The sequence below is a fragment of the Anolis carolinensis genome, unplaced genomic scaffold (genome assembly GCF_035594765.1).
Source record: "Anolis carolinensis isolate JA03-04 unplaced genomic scaffold, rAnoCar3.1.pri scaffold_13, whole genome shotgun sequence".
In the NCBI taxonomy this organism is placed as follows: Eukaryota; Metazoa; Chordata; class Lepidosauria; order Squamata; family Dactyloidae; genus Anolis; species Anolis carolinensis.
Genome location: NW_026943824.1, coordinates 7,848,104 through 7,866,726, shown reverse-complemented (window position 1 = coordinate 7,866,726; position 18,623 = coordinate 7,848,104). Strand labels below are relative to the sequence as shown.

Here is an 18,623-nt window from a genome sequence, read left to right as displayed (position 1 = left end):
TAATACAATATAATAATATTAATTATATATTATATATTAAATGTAATATTACTAATAATATTACCGTATAATGATATAGTACAATATAGTAATTTAATGCTTATATTGTGCTATGCTAATAATATATTGTATGTACATTTGATTTGTAAGCCGCTCTGAGTCCCCTTCGGGGCAAGAAGAGCGGGATATAAATGTAGTAAATAAATACAGTAGAGTCTCACTTATCCAACATTCACTTATCCAACATTCTGGATTATCCAACGCAGTTGGCTTTTAAGTAGTCAGTGTTTTTGTAGTCAATATTTTCAAAACATTGGTGCTAAATTCGTAAATACAGTAATTACTACATAACATTGCTGTGTACTGCTTTTTCTGTCAAATTTGTTGTAAAACATGATGTTTTGGTGCTTAATTTGTAAAATCATAATGTAATCTGGTGTTTAATAGGCTTTTCCTTAATCCCTCCTTATTATCCAAAGTATTCGCTTATCCAACGTTCTGCTGGCCCATTTAGCTTGGATAAGTGAGACTCTACTGTAGTAAATAAATAAACACCCATTCTCCAGGACGGAAGGTAGAAGTACTATTATATTTTATTACTAGCTGTGCCCGGCCACGCGTTGCTGTGGCAAAGTGGTGGTGGTATTGATTAAAAATTGTTGTGTAATTTTTATTTGACGTTATTTGCATTTTTTTATTAATTTTATTGTAAGTTATATTTTTATTTATTATATTTTATTATTTTCTTGTATTATTTTTAGTTATTTTCTGTTATTATAGTATTTTATTGTATTATTTTTTAGTGTTTTTTATTATTTTTTATTGGGTTGCTAGGAGACCAAGTTGGAGGAGCTTAGCCTTCTAACTGGCAGCAATTGGACAAAAGCAATTATTCCTCTCTCTCTAATTAGGACTTTATTTTTCTTTTCTTTTTGTTGTATCAACCTAAAGGCATGGATGATGGGTTGTGTTGTCAAATTTCGAGGTTGGGGGGCCTGTAGTTTTGTTGTTTTGTGGGTCGCCGTGATGCCATCACTCTTTTATATATATAGATTATACATTATTATTATTGATATTATGATCATCACAGAGTTGGAAGAGACCACAAAAGGCAACTCCCCTTCTACCAGGCAGGAAGACAACATTCAAACTCTCCCAACAGATGGCCATCCAGCTCGCCATGGGCGAACTTCGGCCCTCCAGGTGTTTTGGACTTCAACTCCCAGAATTCCTAACAGTTTGTTTAGACATTGGCTTTTCTTGCTCTCCTGGGATCAAAGGGCATTGTCGAAGAGATAAGCAAACACTATGAAGGTTCAAAACATAAAAAGAGATGTGTATATTAGAGCATCTTGCAAAGGCCACAGAAATAGTCAGGCCTCTCTAAGATATATTAACCAATATTATTTTGCAAAGGTTGAATGTGTTTATATTATTTTGGTTGCCAAATCCAATTGATGTTTAAATAGCAGAGACTACTTGATATGTTTTGACTTTAGTTCACATTTAAGCCTTGATAATTACAGTTTCCTTTAAACATTACAGTCTGGAAGATACTACTGTGGATTATAACAGTTGACTACTTATTATTTTCATTATTGTTGTTAACTCTCGGGTAATATTGTATGTATATGGTGCTCTAAATTACATAGTGCAACGTATGTTTTGAAACTTTATAGTATTCGCTTATCTTTTTGACATAGAAGATAGCTCTATACTTAGAGAGGCCTGACTATTTCTGTGGTCTTTGCAAGATGCTCTAATATACACATCTCTTTTTATGTTTTGAACCTTCATAGTGTTTGCTTATCTCTTCGACATTGTCTAGTATAGACATTTATGTGTATTTATCATTATCAAAGGGCATTGCCAGGTAAAAGGGGGCGGGGCTGTGGACAGTGGGCGGGGCTTCGCCGCCAAGGCCTCACCTGCCGTCTCGGTGCTGAAGGCGATCCAGCGGCCATTGGCCTTGATGCAGCTCAATGCAGGCGCAGGGCAGGAGCCTCGGATGTCTCTGACCCAGGCCTGGAAGGAAGAAGTAACGTCAGACTCTCCAAAGTGCTGGGCTTTGCTCCATCTGTATCCCAAAACATGGCATGGATTCGGTGCCCCACTGACCCGGAACCCTGACCCTGTCTCCGTATTAAAATTTCAATTTTTTTCCTCTCTCTCAATTATTGTGCCAGGAAGTAGGTTGCATCCCACTCTGAGACATTGGAGCTGCAGAGGCGGGCAAGATTCCAATGCCAAAGGAGGGTGCAAAATACTCATCCGGACCCCCCCCCCTTTGCACTTTGCAGAAGGTTGCCTTGGCAACAGTCCGCCTCCCCCTCACGGCCTCATTTCCTGCCATTTCTGCCCAAAAGATCCATTTACAGAAAGGAATCCCAAATAAAGGCTCGGAAGCTGTTCAGGGCCAAGAGCAGAAGAACTTTCCTTCTGTTGTAGCACCCAAAGCGAGGCATGGTCTCCTCTAGAGTCTGAAGGGCATCCAGACCAACCCCCTCCTGCCATAAGGGAAGACAACACGCAAACCCTCCCAACAGATGGCTGTCCAGTCTCTGTTGAAGCACAGAATCCTAGAGTTCGCCTTCAAGGCCCATCCAGTCTAACCCCTGGCAGAAAGATACCATTCGATCCCTCCCGACAGACGGTCATCCAGCCACAGCTTAATAATAATAATAATAATAATAATAACAGCAATAATAATAAAACCATAGGAATACAGAGTTGGAAGGGATTCCCAATCTCCTTCTGCCACAAAGGAATACACCATCCAATCCTTACTGACAGATGGCCATCCAGCCTCGGCTTTACAATAATAATAATAATAATAATAATAATAACAGCAATAATAATAAAACCATAGGAATACAGAGTTGGAAGGGATTCCCAAACGCCACCCAAACCAATCTCCTTCTGCCACAAAACAAGACACCATCTGATCCTTACCGACAGATGGCCATCAAGCCTCGGCTTTACAATAATAATAATAATAATAATAATAACAATAACAGCAATAATAATAAAACCATAGGAACATAGTTGGAAGGGATCCCCAAGGGCCACCCAGTCCACAAAACAAGACGCCATCTGATCCCTCTTGACAGATGGCCATCCAGCCCCTACTTTATAATAATAATAATCATAATAATAACAGCAATAATAATAATACAATCATAAGATTATAGACTTGGAAGGGACCCCCAAGGGCCAACCAGACCAATCTCCTTCTGCCACAAAGGAATACACCATCCAATCCCCCCCAACAGATGGCCATCCAGCTTATGCTTAATAACAATAATAATAATAATAATATAGTTGGAAGGGACCCCCAAGGGCCAACCTGAACAACCCTTTTGCCACAAAGCAAGACACCATCTAATCCCTCCTGACAGATGGCCATCCATCCCCTGCTTAATAATAATAACAACAACAATAATAGAACCATACAACAAAAGGAAGACCCAGGTGAATGTAAATACGGCCACTTTACGCCATGATCTGCTTCTGAAATTTAGTTGAGGGATGCCAGGGTGCCATGCCTTGGAAGTGAGAATCATAGGATGTCCCGCCTTGGAAGCAGGAAGGGAGGTTTAATGCGGAATAGTAGCGCGTGTGGATGGACCCTATGGCAAGGGACCCATTGCAACGCCCCCTCCCTCCCCCATCCCGGCCCCGCCCACCTCCTTTCGGGCCACCCTGGCCTCCGCGTGACGGAACTTGGACGCCTTGAACCGGTTCATGCTCTTCCTCGCCTCAGCCGCCCCTGTTCAGGCTTCGCTCCGGATCCGCTGGGGATGGGCAGGCCCCGCCCACGCCGCTCCAAGCCACGCCCCTCTATATAAGTCACGCCCCGTCCGCCCAAGCCACACCCCTTCTTCCTGCTTGAGCAGACATGCACTCTGCTGCCCTCCTGTGGCCGAATGGGACACTGCCGCCCGGTGCCAATGGCCCAATTTTACTGTATGGAATTAATATAGAGATGGCACTCTGCTGCCCTCCTGTGGCTGAATGGGACACTGCCGCCCGGTGCCAATGGCCCTATTTTACTGTATGGAATTAATATAGAGATGGCACTCTACTGCCCTCCTGTGGCTGAATGGGACACTGCCACCTGGTGCCGATGGCCCAATTTTACTGTATTGAATTAATATAGGGATGGCACTCTACTGCCCTCCTGTGGCTGAATGGGACACTGCCACCTGGTGCCAATGGCCCAATTTTACTTATTGAATTTATATAGAGATGGCACTCTGCTGCCCTCCTGTGGCTGAATGGGACACTGCCGCCCGGTGCCGATGGCCCAATTTTACTGTATGGGATTAATATAGAGATGGCACTCTGCTGCCCTCCTGTGGCTGAATGGGACACTGCTGCCCGGTGCCGATGGCCCAATGTTACTGTAAGGAATTAATATAGAGATGGCACTCTGCTGCCCTCCTGTGGCTGAATGGGACACTGCCGCCCGGTGCCAATGGCCCCATTTTACTGTATGGAATTAATATAGAGATGGCACTCTGCTGCCCTCCTGTGGCTGAATGGGACACTGCTGCCCGGTGCCGATGGCCCAATGTTACTGTAAGGAATTAATATAGAGATGGCACTCTACTGCCCTCCTGTGGCTGAATGGGACACTGCCGCCCGGTGCCAATGGCCCCATTTTACTGTATGGAATTAATATAGAGATGGCACTCTGCTGCCCTCCTGTGGCTGAATGGGACACTGCCGCCCGGTGCCGATGGCCCAATTTTACTGTATGGGATTAATATAGAGATGGCACTCTACTGCCCTCCTGTGGCTGAATGGGACACTGCCGCCCGGTGCCAATGGCCCCATTTTACTGTATGGAATTAATATAGAGATGGCACTCTGCTGCCCTCCTGTGGCTGAATGGGACACTGCTGCCCGGTGCCGATGGCCCAATTTTACTGTATGGGATTAATATAGAGATGGCACTCTGCTGCCCTCCTGTGGCTGAATGGGACACTGCTGCCCGGTGCCGATGGCCCAATTTTACTGTATGGGATTAATATAGAGATGGCACTCTGCTGCCCTCCTGTGGCTGAATGGGACACTGCTGCCCGGTGCCGATGGCCCAATGTTACTGTAAGGAATTAATATAGGGATGGCACTCTGCTGCCCTCCTGTGGCTGAATGAGACACTGCCGCCCGGTGCGAATGGCCAAATTTTACTATATTGAATTAATATAGAAATGGCACTCTGCTGCCCTCCTGTGGCTGAATGGGACACTGCCGCCCAGTGCCAATGGTCCAATCTTACTGTATTGAATTAATATAGATATTGCACTCCGCTGCCCTCCTGTGGCTGAATGGGACACTGCCACCCGGTGCCAATGGCCCAATGTGTTGTCGAAGGCTTTCATGGCCGGGATCACAGGATTGTTGTATGGCTTTCGGGCTGTGTGGCCATGTTCCAGAAGCATTCTCTCCTGACGTTTCACCCACATCTATGGCAGGCATCCTCAGAGGTTGTGAGGTATGGAGAAAACTAAGCAAAGAGGTTAATATATATCTGTGGAAAGTCTAGGGTGAGAGAGGTCAGTGTGAATGTTGTGTAGTTAATCACTTTAATTAGCATTGAAAAGCTTATCTGCTGTCTTTTTCCTGCCTCTGGGGCATCCTTTGTTTAGAGTCGTTAAACAAATATTGCACTCTGCTGCCCTCCTGTGGCTGAATGGAACACTGCCACCCGGTGCCAATGGCCCAATTTTTCTGTATTGAATTAATATAGATATTGCACTCTGCTGCCCTCCTGTGGCTAAATGGGACACTGCCGCCGGGTGTCAATGGCCCAATTTTACTGTATTGAATTAATATAGAGATGGCACTCTGCTGCCCTCCTGTGGCTGAATGGGACACTGCCGCCCGGGGCCAATGGCCCAATTTTACTGTATTGAATTAATATAGAGATGGCACTCTGCTGCCCTCCTGTGGCTGAATGGGACACTGCCGCCCGGTGCCAATGGCCCCATTTTACTGTATGGAATTAATATAGAGATGGCACTCTGCTGCCCTCCTGTGGCTGAATGGGACACTGCCGCCCGGGGCCAATGGCCCAATTTTACTGTATTGAATTAATATAGAGATGGCACTCTGCTGCCCTCCTGTGGCTAAATGGGACACTGCCGCCCGGTGCCAATGGCCCAATTTTACTGTATTGAATTAATATAAAGATGGCACTCTGCTGCCCTCCTGTGGCTGAATGGGACACTGCCGCCCGGTGCCAATGGCCCAATTTTCCTCTATTGAATAAATTTTGTGCTGCAGCTATAAAAATAAGGAGGCAAATTGTAGATGATTTTAGCAGATAATACTGTGTTAACTTATTAATTTTACCAGGCATGGGCAAACTTTGGTTCTCTAGGTGTTTTGGACTTCAACTCCCACCATTCCTAAGAGCTCTACACTGTACATTCAATGTGGTTTGTGACCACTCCAACTGGCCTGGCTCTATGTTGTGTAATCCTGGGAGTGTATACTTTGCACCCTTTGACAGAGAAAGTAAGAAAGACCTGGTAAAACTCCCTTGAAGGGGTGGCAACACTCTGTGGGGGGAAAATAATTGCGCAACCCGCGGTGCACTAGGACCCAGGAGGGCGCCTGTCCTCAACCCGCCTCCTGTGGAATTGACCGCTGCGTAAGAGGCCTTGAAAGATTAGCACGTGAGAGACCGGGCGGCGCACGCGCAGAGGGGTTGCTCTCCGGCTGGCTGGGACGCCGTGCGCAGGCGCAGTGTTGCCGGGCGGCCCAAGATGGCGGCTGTGTGCGCCTCACGCTGGCTGAAGGAGGCGGCGGCGGCGGCGATGATGGCGGGCGGCGGGGCGCAGAGGCGGCTGCTGTTGCTGCGCCTGGCCCGGGGACTGAGCGGGGGTCCCGGAAGGCCCTTCGCGCCTCGCCTGGTCTGGGCCCCCAGGCTCGGAAGCGGCACCGGTGAGGGCTAGCGGCTCTTAAGTGTGACGTCAGGCGTGTCTCTGGGCTTGTGCAGAGTGCAGGGACCTCAGGAAAGAAATCATAGAATAATAACAACAAATATTGTAAAATAATGATATAAAAATACTTTAATAATAATACATCACAGATGTATCTGATGTATCATTGGTGCTGATGGTACAGTGTGCGCCTTCCAAACGGTACTTACAACCGAAATGATAATAACATTATTTATTGATAATAATATAATGTAATACAATATTATACTAATAATAATAATACAGTAGAGTCTCACTTATCCAACATAAACGGGCCGGCAGAATGTTGGATAAGCGAATATGTTGGATAATAAGGAGGCATTAAGGAAAAGCCTATTAAACAATAAATTAGGTTATGGTTTTACAAATTAAGCACCAAAACATCATATTATACAACAAATTTGGCAGAAAAAGTAGTTCAATACGCAATAATGCTATGTTGTAATTACTGTATTTATGAATTTAGCACCAAAATATCAGGATGTTTTGAAAACATTAACTACAAAAATGCGTTGGACAATACAGAATGTAGGATAAGCGAGCATTGGATAAGTGAAACTCTACTGTAATCCAATCTAATATTAAGTATATATTATATATTAAATGTAATATTACTAATAATATTACCATATAATGATATAGTGGGGCCTGCCGGTGCTCAGTGTGTTAAACTGCTGAGCTGCTGAACTTGAGGACCAAAAGGTCACAGGTTCAAATCCTGGGAGCGTCTTGAGCACCCGCTGTTATCTCCAGCTTCTGCCAACCTAGCAGTTCGAAAACATGCCAATGTGAGTAGATCAATAGGTACCGCTCCTGCGGGAAGGTAATGGCGCTCCATGCAGTCATGCCGGCCACATGACCTTGGAGGTGTCTACAGACAACGCCGGCTCTTCGGCTTAGAAATGGAGATGAGCACCAATCCCCAGAGTCAGACATGACTGGACTTAATGTCAGGGGAAACCTTTACCTTTACCTTATAATGATATAGTACAGTATAGTAATTTAATGCTTATATTGTACTATGCTAATAATATATTGTATGTACATTTGATTTGTAAACCACTCTGAGTCCCCTCCGGGGTGAGAAGAACGGGATATAAATGTAGTAAGTAAATAAATAAATAAATGCAGTAACTGCACAGGGCTAATAGAACAATAATTATATATATATATAGCTATATATATAAAAGGGTAATGAAATTTCGGCCTAGGACAAAACAACAAAACTACACACCCCAGAAACACTAAACTTGGCAGCACAACCCCTCATCCATGCCTCTACGTTCATACAACAAAAAGAAAAGAAAAATAAAGTCCTAATTAGAGGGAGAGGAATAATTGTTTTTATCCAATTGCTGCCAGTTAGAAGGCTAAGCTCCGCCCACTTGGTCTCCTTGCAACCCACTCAGCCCAGGGGACAGGCAGAGTTAGGCCTCACTTAGGCCTCTTCCACACTGCCTATAAAATACAGATTATCTGATTTTCACTGGATTATATGGCAGTGTAGACTCAAGGCCCTTCCACACAGCTATATAACCCGTTTATAATGGACTTAATGTCAGGAGAAAACCTTTACCCTTTACCTTAACTACCACCAATTCCTCAATACTTTATTTCCCATACCACCATACTTTGCCACAGCAACGCGTGGCCGGGCACATTAAACATTTACATTCAACCTTCTGTCCCAGTCTCTAACTTGATGCCTCCTAGAAATAATAAAACACACAAAAGTAAAACACACAAATAAATGTACACCGGAAGACCAAAAATAAGTGACCAAAATAGGGGGGGGGGGGGCATTGCATTTTCACAAGGATTGGGGACGTGGTTTTCCTCAACGTCAATAAACCTCTGTTTTACTTTTCGTAGAAATGAAGTCCCATCCGCTTGTTTGCACTGCCTCATTCCACACTAGTTCTATCAGTGGTGCCAAGGAGGATTTTTACCAGGTCCTGGGGGTCCCTCGCAATGCCAGCCAGAAGGAGATCAAGAAAGCCTATTACCAGGTACGTTTGGAGATGGGCCGCATTTCTCAGAAGAGGAATTTCAGCTTCAGGAGTAAGGGAACACTGCATAACTACGACATTATTGACCCCAGTTGGAAGCTGCTGTGGTTTTACTGATTATTATTTTAATGTAAATTTTATTATTGTGTAATAATGTGTTTTTATATTGTTGTGTATTGTATGCCTGTATCTTTGTTATAAACCGCCCTGAGTCCCTTCTGGGAGATAGGGCGGTATATAAATAAAGTTTTATTATTATATTATTATTATTATATCGATTTGTGCCCCTTTCCTCTTGGACGTTGCACTTTGGTAACTCTCCAGATCTGTCCCATTGCTCTTTAATAAACTTTTTCCATGTTTTTATGATAGAACCAATTAGGAAATTATGTTTATAACCCAGAAACAAAAATCATGTTACTTAGTGTTATCATGGCGAAAAGGGTCTCCACTGAAGTCTCCACAACAAGCCAAATTATTCAAAAGCTAATCCTCACAGGGACAGAAAATAAGGTGAAATATTCTGAATAGGGGCACAGGCAGCAAAACAAACACCAAAGGGGTGTTAACCCCTCCCTATGCCATCCAAAATTATATATAGTGCTTAGAGTTACACCTAAAATGTCCCTGTTCTGGCTTGCATTTAAATTCAATTTAAGAACGAGCCTACAGATTTGATCTTGTTTGTAACTTTGTAACTGCCTATAATCCTTCTATTACTGCCACCCCAACCCTCCGGTTCCCTTGGTGCCTTTCCTAATGACATTGTCTTGCATTAACAGCTCAATAATAATCATAGTAATTTATAAATATATGATATATTGTATATACATATAATATTGATAATAATATTATAATGGAATACAATATTATACTACTAATAATGCAATATAATAATATTAATTATATATTATATATTAAATGTAATATTACTAATAATACTACCATATAATGATATAGTACAATATAGTAACTTAATGCTTATATTGTTCTATGCTAGTAATATATTGTATGTTCATTTGATTTGTAAGCCGCTCTGAGTCCCCTTCGGGGTGAGAAGAGCGGGATATAAATGTAGCAAATAAATAAATAAATAAATATTAGTCCTTTACCGGGACCAGAATCTCTTTTTTTTTATACAACCCTCCTCTGTTCCCATTTACTCCACATATTCTCATATTTAAGACAGGACCCTGCGAAGTTTCCATTTTAACAAGATTTCATTGCATTGCATCACTTGGCCTCTATTCAGAAACTGGAAAGCAAGTATAGAATAGCCAGCTCTTTTCCTGAGTTATAGCTGCTGCATCCAATGTTTCAAAGTTCAAGTTCAAGGATGTCATTTGATGCAAATAGGGTCCGGGCTGTGGCGCAGGCTGGTGAGCAGCCTGCTGCAATAAATCACTCTGACCATGAGGTCATGAGTTCGAGGCCAGCCCGTGGTGGGGTGAGCACCTGTCAATTAAAAAATAAAAAATCGCCCCTGCTCGTTGCTGACCTAGCAACCCGAAAGATAGTTGCATCTATCAAGTAGGAAATAAGGTACCACTTATAAAAGTGGGGAGGCAAGTTTAACTAATTTACGACATTGGAATGACGAAGTGCTGTCACAGTGGATGATGAAGCAGCTGCTCCCCCCGTGGCCAGAATCGAACATCCCCTCAGGAGAAGGTTAAATTGCCTCTGCGTCTGTCTCTGTCTAGGTTCTATGTGTATATGGGCATTGAATGTTTGCCCTACATGTATATAATGTGATCCGCCCTGAGTCCCCTTCGGGGTGAGAAGGGTGGAATATAAATACTGTAAGTAAATAAATAAATAAATAGAATGCTGAGGGATCTTGTCCTTATTCTGATATCACATCACTGTCCTTTTGCTTAGCTTGCCAAGAAGTACCACCCGGACACCAACAAAGAAGACCCTAAAGCGAAGGAGAAGTTTTCCCAATTGGCTGAAGCTTATGAGGTAATGAGGCAGATTTCTCCGTTCTCTTTTTGCAACAGGATCCCAAGCTCTCACAGCTGACACTTGCAGGATGCCAATTTTGGTGTGTTTCGCATTCTCCTTTTGTAGGTCTTGGGTGATGAAGTGAAGCGGAAGCAGTACGACACTTACGGGGCGGCAGGCTTTGACCCCGGCTCTGCAGGGACCGGGCAGCAGTATTGGCGGGGCGGCCCGTCGGTGGATCCCGAAGAGCTCTTCCGGAAGATCTTTGGGGAGTTTTCAGGGTCCCCTTTTGGGGATTTCCACACTGTTTTTGACCAGCCCCAGGAGGTAAGCAGGAGGAGTGTGTGCGCTCATACACTCAATGCCTGGCTTGTCCCAGAGACAATGATCTGAACCCAAAGGTGGTGTTCGTTGGGAGGAGAAAGGAGTGAGGAATGATATGCTGCAAGGGAACATGGGTTAATACAGAGAGAGGGAGCCAGGGGGTTTGCAGAAGACATCAGGAGTTGATGAACTGAAATTGGAAGGAAATTGAGAGAAACATTTCCTGGTCATGGCTCAATGCAGAGGAACCTGCTGTTCATAGAATCATAGAATAGTAGAGTTGGAAGAGACCTCATGGTCCATCCAGTCCAACCCCCTGCCAAGAAGCAGGAAACTTGTTGATTGTGCTTCAAGTGAAAATCCATCCCATTCCCCTTCTTCCCTCCCTTTCAGTACGTCATGGACCTGACGTTCAATCAGGCCGCAAAAGGGGTGAACAAGGAGATTGCGGTGAGCATCAACGACGCCTGCCAGCGGTGCGATGGCAAAGGGCATGAGCCGGGCACTAAAGTGCAGCACTGCCACTACTGCAACGGAACGGGAATGGTAAGAGCAGAAGGAGATGGCACCACTGGGCAAACAGAGGTTGCTTGCTCTCCAATTCACCATGAATTTAGAAAGGCAAAGGAGGCTTTGCCTCCCATTGTTTCATCTTTCCCTGCACATTCATTTCGATAGGAGACGGTCAACACGGGTCCGTTTGTCATGCGCTCGACGTGCCGGCGCTGCGGTGGACGTGGCTCTGTGATGACCACCCCTTGCGTTGTTTGCCGCGGAACTGGCCAGACAAAGCAGAAGAAGACGGTCATGGTCCCAGTCCCAGCAGGTCTGTGCAACTTAGTTCTGTCAGAGTAATTTGCAACGCAACAGTAGTTGGATGGAGTCAGTGGAACGCAGAACTAAGTGACAGTGACACCAAGAGACATTGGTAAAACTACAGTAGAGTCTCACTTATCCAACATAAACGGGCCAGCAGAACGTTGGATAAGTGAATAAAGAGGGATTAAGGAAAAGCATATTAAACATCAAATTAGGTTATGATTTTACAAAAAAAGCACCAAAACATCATGTTAGACAACAAATTTGACAGAAAAAGTAGTTCAATACACAGTAATGCTATGTAGTAATTACTATATTTATGAATTTAGCACCAAAATATCACGATATATTGAAAACATTGACTACAAAAATGCGTTGGATAATCCAGAATGTTGGATAAGCGAGTCTTGGATAAGTGAGACTCTACTGTATATACAAAGTTTTACTGACTTCAGTAATAATCAAGACAAACAGACTTGCAGACAGTAGACAAAGGACTTGACTTCTCAGCAGACGGCGCTCGACACAACTCAGAACAGAACTGAACAGAATTGATGCAATCAGCAATGCACACACACTTGTGTCTGGATACTCCCCAGCTCCAGCCACACATCAAGGTCATCACAGCTTCTTAGCAATTAACTCTTTACAGACTATAGTACACTCTGGATGATGCAATCAGCATGCAATACAGGAAAAACACAAATTTCATTTAAACACTACCAATACACAACTCCCACATTAACAAGTTCATGGCCTGAGAAACACATTAGTCAGGCAGTGTTGTGTCTTTACAAAACGGGGAGCTCTTGTACATAAGGACTGAGAGTCCAGTCTCCTGTTCCCCCAAAATGCATATTTCTGGGAGACTTTTAAGAGAATATATGATTCTGGGGAGAAATTCATATTTCTGCTCTTCTTCCGGTGCCAGGAGTGGAGGATGGACAGACTGTGCGCATGCCGGTTGGGAAGAAGGAGATTTTCATTACCTTCCGGGTGCGTATTTATGGGAGTCTCTTGCTTTAATTTCACTATGTAACAAAATTTGGAAAAAATCTGTTCCTGGTTTGATAGTGTTATTTCCTGCGTAATTGTGAAATACTTTGAAAGTAGTTGTTATACTCCAGAAACTTTATTGCTTTTGTGGCTGCCAGAAGCTATGTTGAATTGTTTGAGACTTGATGAGATATTCATTAAAAATTAGAGAAAATTGTGTTGCAGGATGACCATTTCAGAATAAAGCAAAGCTTTTGCAGTTTAATAAACATTTTCCATGTTTTTATGATAGAACCAATTATGAAATGACCTTTTCTAATCCTGGAACAACAACAACAACAACAATAATAATAACAACAACAACTTTATTTTTATACCCCGCCCCATCTCCCCGAAGGGACTCGGAGCGGCTTACATGGGGCCTAGCCCGATAAGACAATCAATATCAATAGCACGACTATAAAACAATTATACCAGTAAAACATCAATAGTGTTACATAGTGTTATACCCAACCTGGGAACAGTTCAGGCCCTGCTCTTGCTGCACCGCTGAGCCTAGCCGGCTTCCTTTTTGCAGGTCCAGAAGAGCTCTGTCTTCCGGAGGGATGGTGCGGACATCCACTCGGACCTCTACATCTCCATCGCCCAAGCTGTCCTTGGGGGCACGGCCAGGTCGCCGGGGCTGTATGAGACCATCAGCATTGTGGTATGTGGCACCCAGTCCTTTGCCCTGCTTTTTGCTCTGGTTCCTCTTTTGCCTCTTTTACCTCTCTGTTCAGGCCCTTCTAGAGACAGTGCTGGGGATTAGCCACAAAGAAAACATAAAGAAGGCTCAGAAGGACTGGCTTCTGGGGAAAATGGAGCATGGTTTGAGTGAATGCCATGATCTGTGTCTTTGTGCAGATCCCACCGGGCATCCAGGCCGACCAAAGGATCCGGATGAGTGGGAAGGGCATTCCCAGAGTCAACAGTTATGGCTATGGAGACCACTACATTCATATCAAGATCAAGGTTCCAAAGTACGTAGACGCGTTGTCAGGATCCTGTAAGAGAACCATGAGATAATTGCATGGTTTGGGACGAGTTGAGAGAGATGTTGCTATGTTTCTCTAGTGTTGAAGCTTTGCTTTGATGGGCCTCCCTGAGACCATCCATACAGCTCCCCTTCCTTTCTGCCCTTCCCTGCCTCTCTACAGGAAGTTGACAGACCGGCAGAGGGCTCTGATGCTGAGCTATGGGGAGGACGAGACTGACGTGGAAGGGACCGTGAATGGCATTTCAAGCACCACAACTGGTGAGGCCCTGTGGCACGTTGTTATGGGAAGAGGGCGGTAGGGAAGCAGTGATGGGGCACTCTTAACTGGCCTGCTCTCGGGTGCTCTTGTAGCCTTTTGTGCATTGCACTGGATGCCATTCCTTGCTGGCAAAGATTGCAAGGAAAACCCTATCCCCCCCTTTCTATGGGCTCTGTTTGGAAGCTGACACTCAGGCAGTGTTACAATTCTCCCTTAACACAGGATCAGACTGAGATTGACTTGGGGGAAACCAAAGGACTTAGGAGATAGTAAGAGAAAGCATGGATGTTGTTAAAAATGTAAGTAGCGGGCAGAGCAACCAGGCTGTTTCCACTGTAAGCAAGCCGTGCCTGTATTCTCCGTGCTCACTGTGTGGATAGAAGTAAAAAATGTATAGAGAGGTCCTAGGCACAGAAATCCCAGTCAGAGCAAAGCCCAGCAGAGCCAGGGAATCTTGAAGGCTGCCAAGTTGGCAAGCAGCACAATGGGGAAGGAGCTCTGAAGAAGGAACAGGCATTGCTTTACTGGGGTTCTGGCAAAGTGTCAGGCAAATGGGGGACTGGCCTCCTGAAGTGACGCACGCTCCCATGCGCTCTCTGCTATGTTTATGCCTAGGTGGCGGCAGGGACCCGGCTGGACCGGGGGCGAGCGCCGAGAGGCCCGAGGCAGGGGGATTCCTAGCTAAACTTAAGAGGATGTTTAGCTCCTGATTGAGGTAGGGAGCCCATTGGATTCTTTCCAGCTGGACAGGCCTCTATACAGCAGGCATGGGTCAACTTGGGCCCTCCCTTCAGGTGTTTTGGACTTCAACTCCCACCATTCCTAACAGCCTCAGGCCCCTTCCTTTACCCCCTCAGCCACTTAAGCTTCCAGCTTAGAGTCAATATCTCTGTTAAATTGTGGTGCCCAGAATTGGACACAGTATGCTAGGTAAAGAGGTCTAACCAAAGCCGAATAAGGAGACCCCATGACTTCCCTCGATCTAGACACTACACTCCCTTTTTTGTTAAAATAATTTTTATTAAATTTTGAAAATGACAATAAAACCCACCTTAGTGGGTTAGGAAAGTATGGGGGGGGAGGAGGGATGGGGGTGATAGAAAGTGAGGGGGAAAGGGGTAATAAGGGTAGGGGGGTTGGGATCCTTGTCGATTCTTGACTTCCATTCTTCTCTATAAAGTTGTCATAACTATTTGTATTATTATGTTGTTGGTATTATTCATTTTTTTGTGTCGACAGCTGACACTTCTCCTTTGTGTTAAGGGCTTTATAACAATATTCTAACTTTTTCTTTCTTCATCCAGTCCTTTACCGGTGTCCAATCTATCCTTTTTTTGGGCTTATTTTGTGTTGTTGATAACAAGAAAGTTAGGTAGTCCATATTCATTATATCCCATATTCTTTTTATCCATTCTTCCACTTTTGGTATTAATTTCTGTTTCCATAATCTTGCAAGAACTAGTCTGGCAGCTGTTGTTAAGTGTGTAAAGATTTCGTCTTCATTCTTTCCCCATTGGTTATTCGTCATGCCCAGTAGAAAGAATTCTGGGAGTAGTGGTATTTTTATTTTTTAATTTTTTTTGACATTTATCATGGATTTCCCTCCAATACGGTTTCACCTTCTCACAAGACCATCACTACACTCCTTTTGATGCAGCCCAAAATCCCATATTTATTTTTTTAGCTGCAGCGTCACATTGTTTGCTCATGTTCCAACTTTTCTTCTCTTTGACTCCAGGGAAACGTTCTGCTGGCCACTAGGCACAAGTGGTGACTGCCCGGTGGCCGCAGTGTCCTTGAGGAGGGGCAGGATGGACACCTCACCCCCCGGCTTAGCGTGACAGCTGCCCTCGTATACAGAGGGGTCGCCTCTGTCCCCGGAACTACAGAGAGGAGTCTTGGGTTCACTTGCACTTGGTGAAACCTTGGCTCTTCTGGAGAGATGCAACTCTTCTGATTGGCGGGAGCCACCTGAACTCCGAAAACTCCGAAAACTAAAAATGCACACTTAGCTCTATATGAAGTTTTGACATCCTAAAGGTTGGATTGCTGCAGAAAGCGTTGCCAAGATCAGCCAGTCTCTTGGCCCCAAAGGAGAGGCCTGGGTCCTGCTGTGTGTTGCAAGAGGCCTCGTGGCTACGGGATGCTCCGGATGCGTGTGATACTTTGCGGCCACTCCATTCGCTCCCTGCAAGTGGAGGGGATGCATTTCCTGTTGGGCTCCTTGTTTCAAGCTCTGAGACCAGTGAAGTTTTGAGGGGTGGCTACGCTCAGCTTTTTTGGGGCAATTTCTTAGCAGATTGGCCCTTCTACAAGGATAGCCTGGTCTGGTGAGTCTGCGCACCCCAATGGCAGGAGCCAGGGCCCATTGCTTCCCATCGCATGTGCTCCGCAGGCGCATGGGCCCTCACTGTCTGCATGGCAACGATGGGAAAAAGGCTACTATCATGGGAGCCCATGTGTGCCTCTTGTGTCCTACTTGGACTGTCGGGAATAGAATTGAGCCCCACATCCTCCAGCGCTCCCTGTGGCAACAGAGACTGACCAGCGGTCTCCAGTGATTGACAGGCAGTCCATTTACATGCATCTTTAATCGCCTCCTGGTCACTTTGCCCTGCATTGGGGCTCTGTGGTGGTGTAAAGGAGAGATGTCTGTTCAATAAAGATGTTTAGAATCCAGTTGCTTCTTCCTTTTGAATCTCACATTGGATGGACGAATCCTAGGGTTTGAACAGTTCCCCAGTCCATGCCCATTCTGCAATGACAACCACAATCTAAACTCTCATAACAGATGGCCATCCAATCTCGGATTGGTAACAAAAATAAAAAAAATATAGAACCATAGCATCCAGTGCAAGCTCTTGCCATGTGGCAAGGCATCCTCAAGCCCTCCCTACAGATGCCCGTCCGGGTTGCTGTGAGTTTTCCGGGCTCCATTTATTTATTTATTTATTTGCTACATTTATATGCCGCCCTTCTCACCCTGAAGGGGACTCAAAGCGGCTTACAAATTAAATTTACATACAATATTATATTAGCATAGTATAATACTGGTAATAAATTACTATATTGTACTGTATCAATATATTGTAATATTATTAGTAATATTACATGTAAAATCTATATATATAAATGAGTGATGGCATCACGGCGACCCACAAAACAACAAAACTACAGGCCCTCCAACCTCGAAATTTGACAACACAATCCATCATCCATGCCTCTAGGTTGATACAACAAAAAGAAAAGAAAAATAAAGTCCTAATTAGAGGGAAATGAATCATTGTTTTTATCCAATTGCTGCCAGTTAGAGGACTAATCTCTGCCCACTTGGTCTCCTAGCAACCAACTCAGCCCAGGGGACAGGCAGACTTAGGCCTCTCTTAGGCCTCTTCCACAGATTATCTAATTTGCACTGGATTATCTGGCAGTGTAGACTCAAGGCCCTTCCACACAGCTATATAACCCATTTATAATGGACTTAATGTCAGGGGAAAACCTTTACCCTGTACCTTAACTACCACCAATTCCTCAATACTTTATTTCCCATACCACCAGACTTCGCCACAGCAACGCGTGGCCGGGCACAGCTAGTATAATATATAATTAATATTATTATATTGTATTATTAGTATTATATCATATTAAAATATAATATTATGAATATTATTTGTATATACCAGGGGTCCCCAAACTAAGGCCCGGGGGCCAGATGCGTCCCTCCAAGGTCATTTACCTGGCCCCCGCCCTCATTTATAATGTAATATTTTATATCAGTTTTAATAATATAATATATTGTATATACATATGATATTGATAATAATATTATCATTTTATACAATACTAATAATAATACCATATAATAATATTAATTATATGTTATATATTACATATAATATTACAGTATAGTGGTATAGTTCAATATAGTAATATATAATGTTAATATTGTGCTATGCTAATAATATAATATATTGTATGTACATACAGCTGCTCTGAGTTCCCTTCAGGGTGAGAAGGGTGGGATATAAATGTAGTAAATAAATGTAGTAAATGAATAAATAAATAATTTTGGATTTAGGCTCACCCAAAGTCTGACATGACTTGAAGACATACAACAACAACAACAATCCTAATTAACTTGACTATCTCATTGGCCAGAAGCAGGCCCACACTTCCTATTGAAATCCTGATAGGTTTATGTTGGTTAAAATTATTTTCACTTTTAAATATTGTATTGGTCT

The 18,623-nt window shown here is 44.0% G+C and overlaps 2 protein-coding genes across 4 annotated transcripts in view; one reads left to right on the top strand and one right to left on the bottom strand.

The window, feature by feature from the left end:
• Nucleotides 1–3,841, bottom strand: part of LOC100555827 (mitochondrial import inner membrane translocase subunit TIM16) — a 103,466-nt gene extending 99,625 nt beyond the window's left edge. For both annotated transcript variants that reach the window (XM_062964374.1, XM_062964372.1), the window contains exons 1-2: nucleotides 3,687–3,841; nucleotides 1,929–2,025 (exon numbers count right to left, since the gene is read on the bottom strand). In XM_062964374.1, coding sequence (XP_062820444.1) covers nucleotides 1,929–2,025; nucleotides 3,687–3,746 — 157 coding nt within the window. In that variant the 5' untranslated portion in view covers nucleotides 3,747–3,841. The remainder of the gene's footprint in view (nucleotides 1–1,928; nucleotides 2,026–3,686) is intronic.
• Nucleotides 3,842–6,732: 2,891 nt separating this feature from the next.
• On the top strand, nucleotides 6,733–17,061 carry dnaja3 (DnaJ heat shock protein family (Hsp40) member A3). Of its 2 annotated transcripts, XM_062964370.1 has the most exons (12): nucleotides 6,733–6,954; nucleotides 8,865–9,001; nucleotides 10,883–10,966; nucleotides 11,075–11,275; nucleotides 11,666–11,818; nucleotides 11,951–12,098; nucleotides 13,023–13,087; nucleotides 13,665–13,793; nucleotides 13,991–14,106; nucleotides 14,284–14,381; nucleotides 14,998–15,097; nucleotides 16,121–17,061. In XM_062964370.1, the coding sequence occupies exons 1-11, from the start codon at nucleotides 6,777–6,779 to the stop codon at nucleotides 15,090–15,092; spliced, it is 1,404 nt and encodes a 467-aa protein (XP_062820440.1). In that variant the 5' UTR covers nucleotides 6,733–6,776; the 3' UTR covers nucleotides 15,093–15,097; nucleotides 16,121–17,061. The 2 variants fall into 2 exon arrangements, with proteins under 2 accessions (XP_062820440.1, XP_062820441.1); XM_062964371.1 differs by lacking the exon at nucleotides 14,998–15,097 and having other exon boundaries at nucleotides 6,735–6,954.
• The last annotated feature ends 1,562 nt before the right edge of the window (nucleotides 17,062–18,623 follow it).

Coding starts and splice junctions, on each gene's coding strand:
- dnaja3 (XM_062964370.1), top strand. CDS start 6,777: ATGGCGGCTGTGTGCGCCTCACGCTGGCTGAAGGAGGCGGCGGCGGCG. Junction 6,955..8,864: donor CAGGCTCGGAAGCGGCACCG/GTGAGGGCTAGC, acceptor TACTTTTCGTAG/AAATGAAGTCCCATCCGCTT. Junction 11,276..11,665: donor TTTTTGACCAGCCCCAGGAG/GTAAGCAGGAGG, acceptor CCTCCCTTTCAG/TACGTCATGGACCTGACGTT.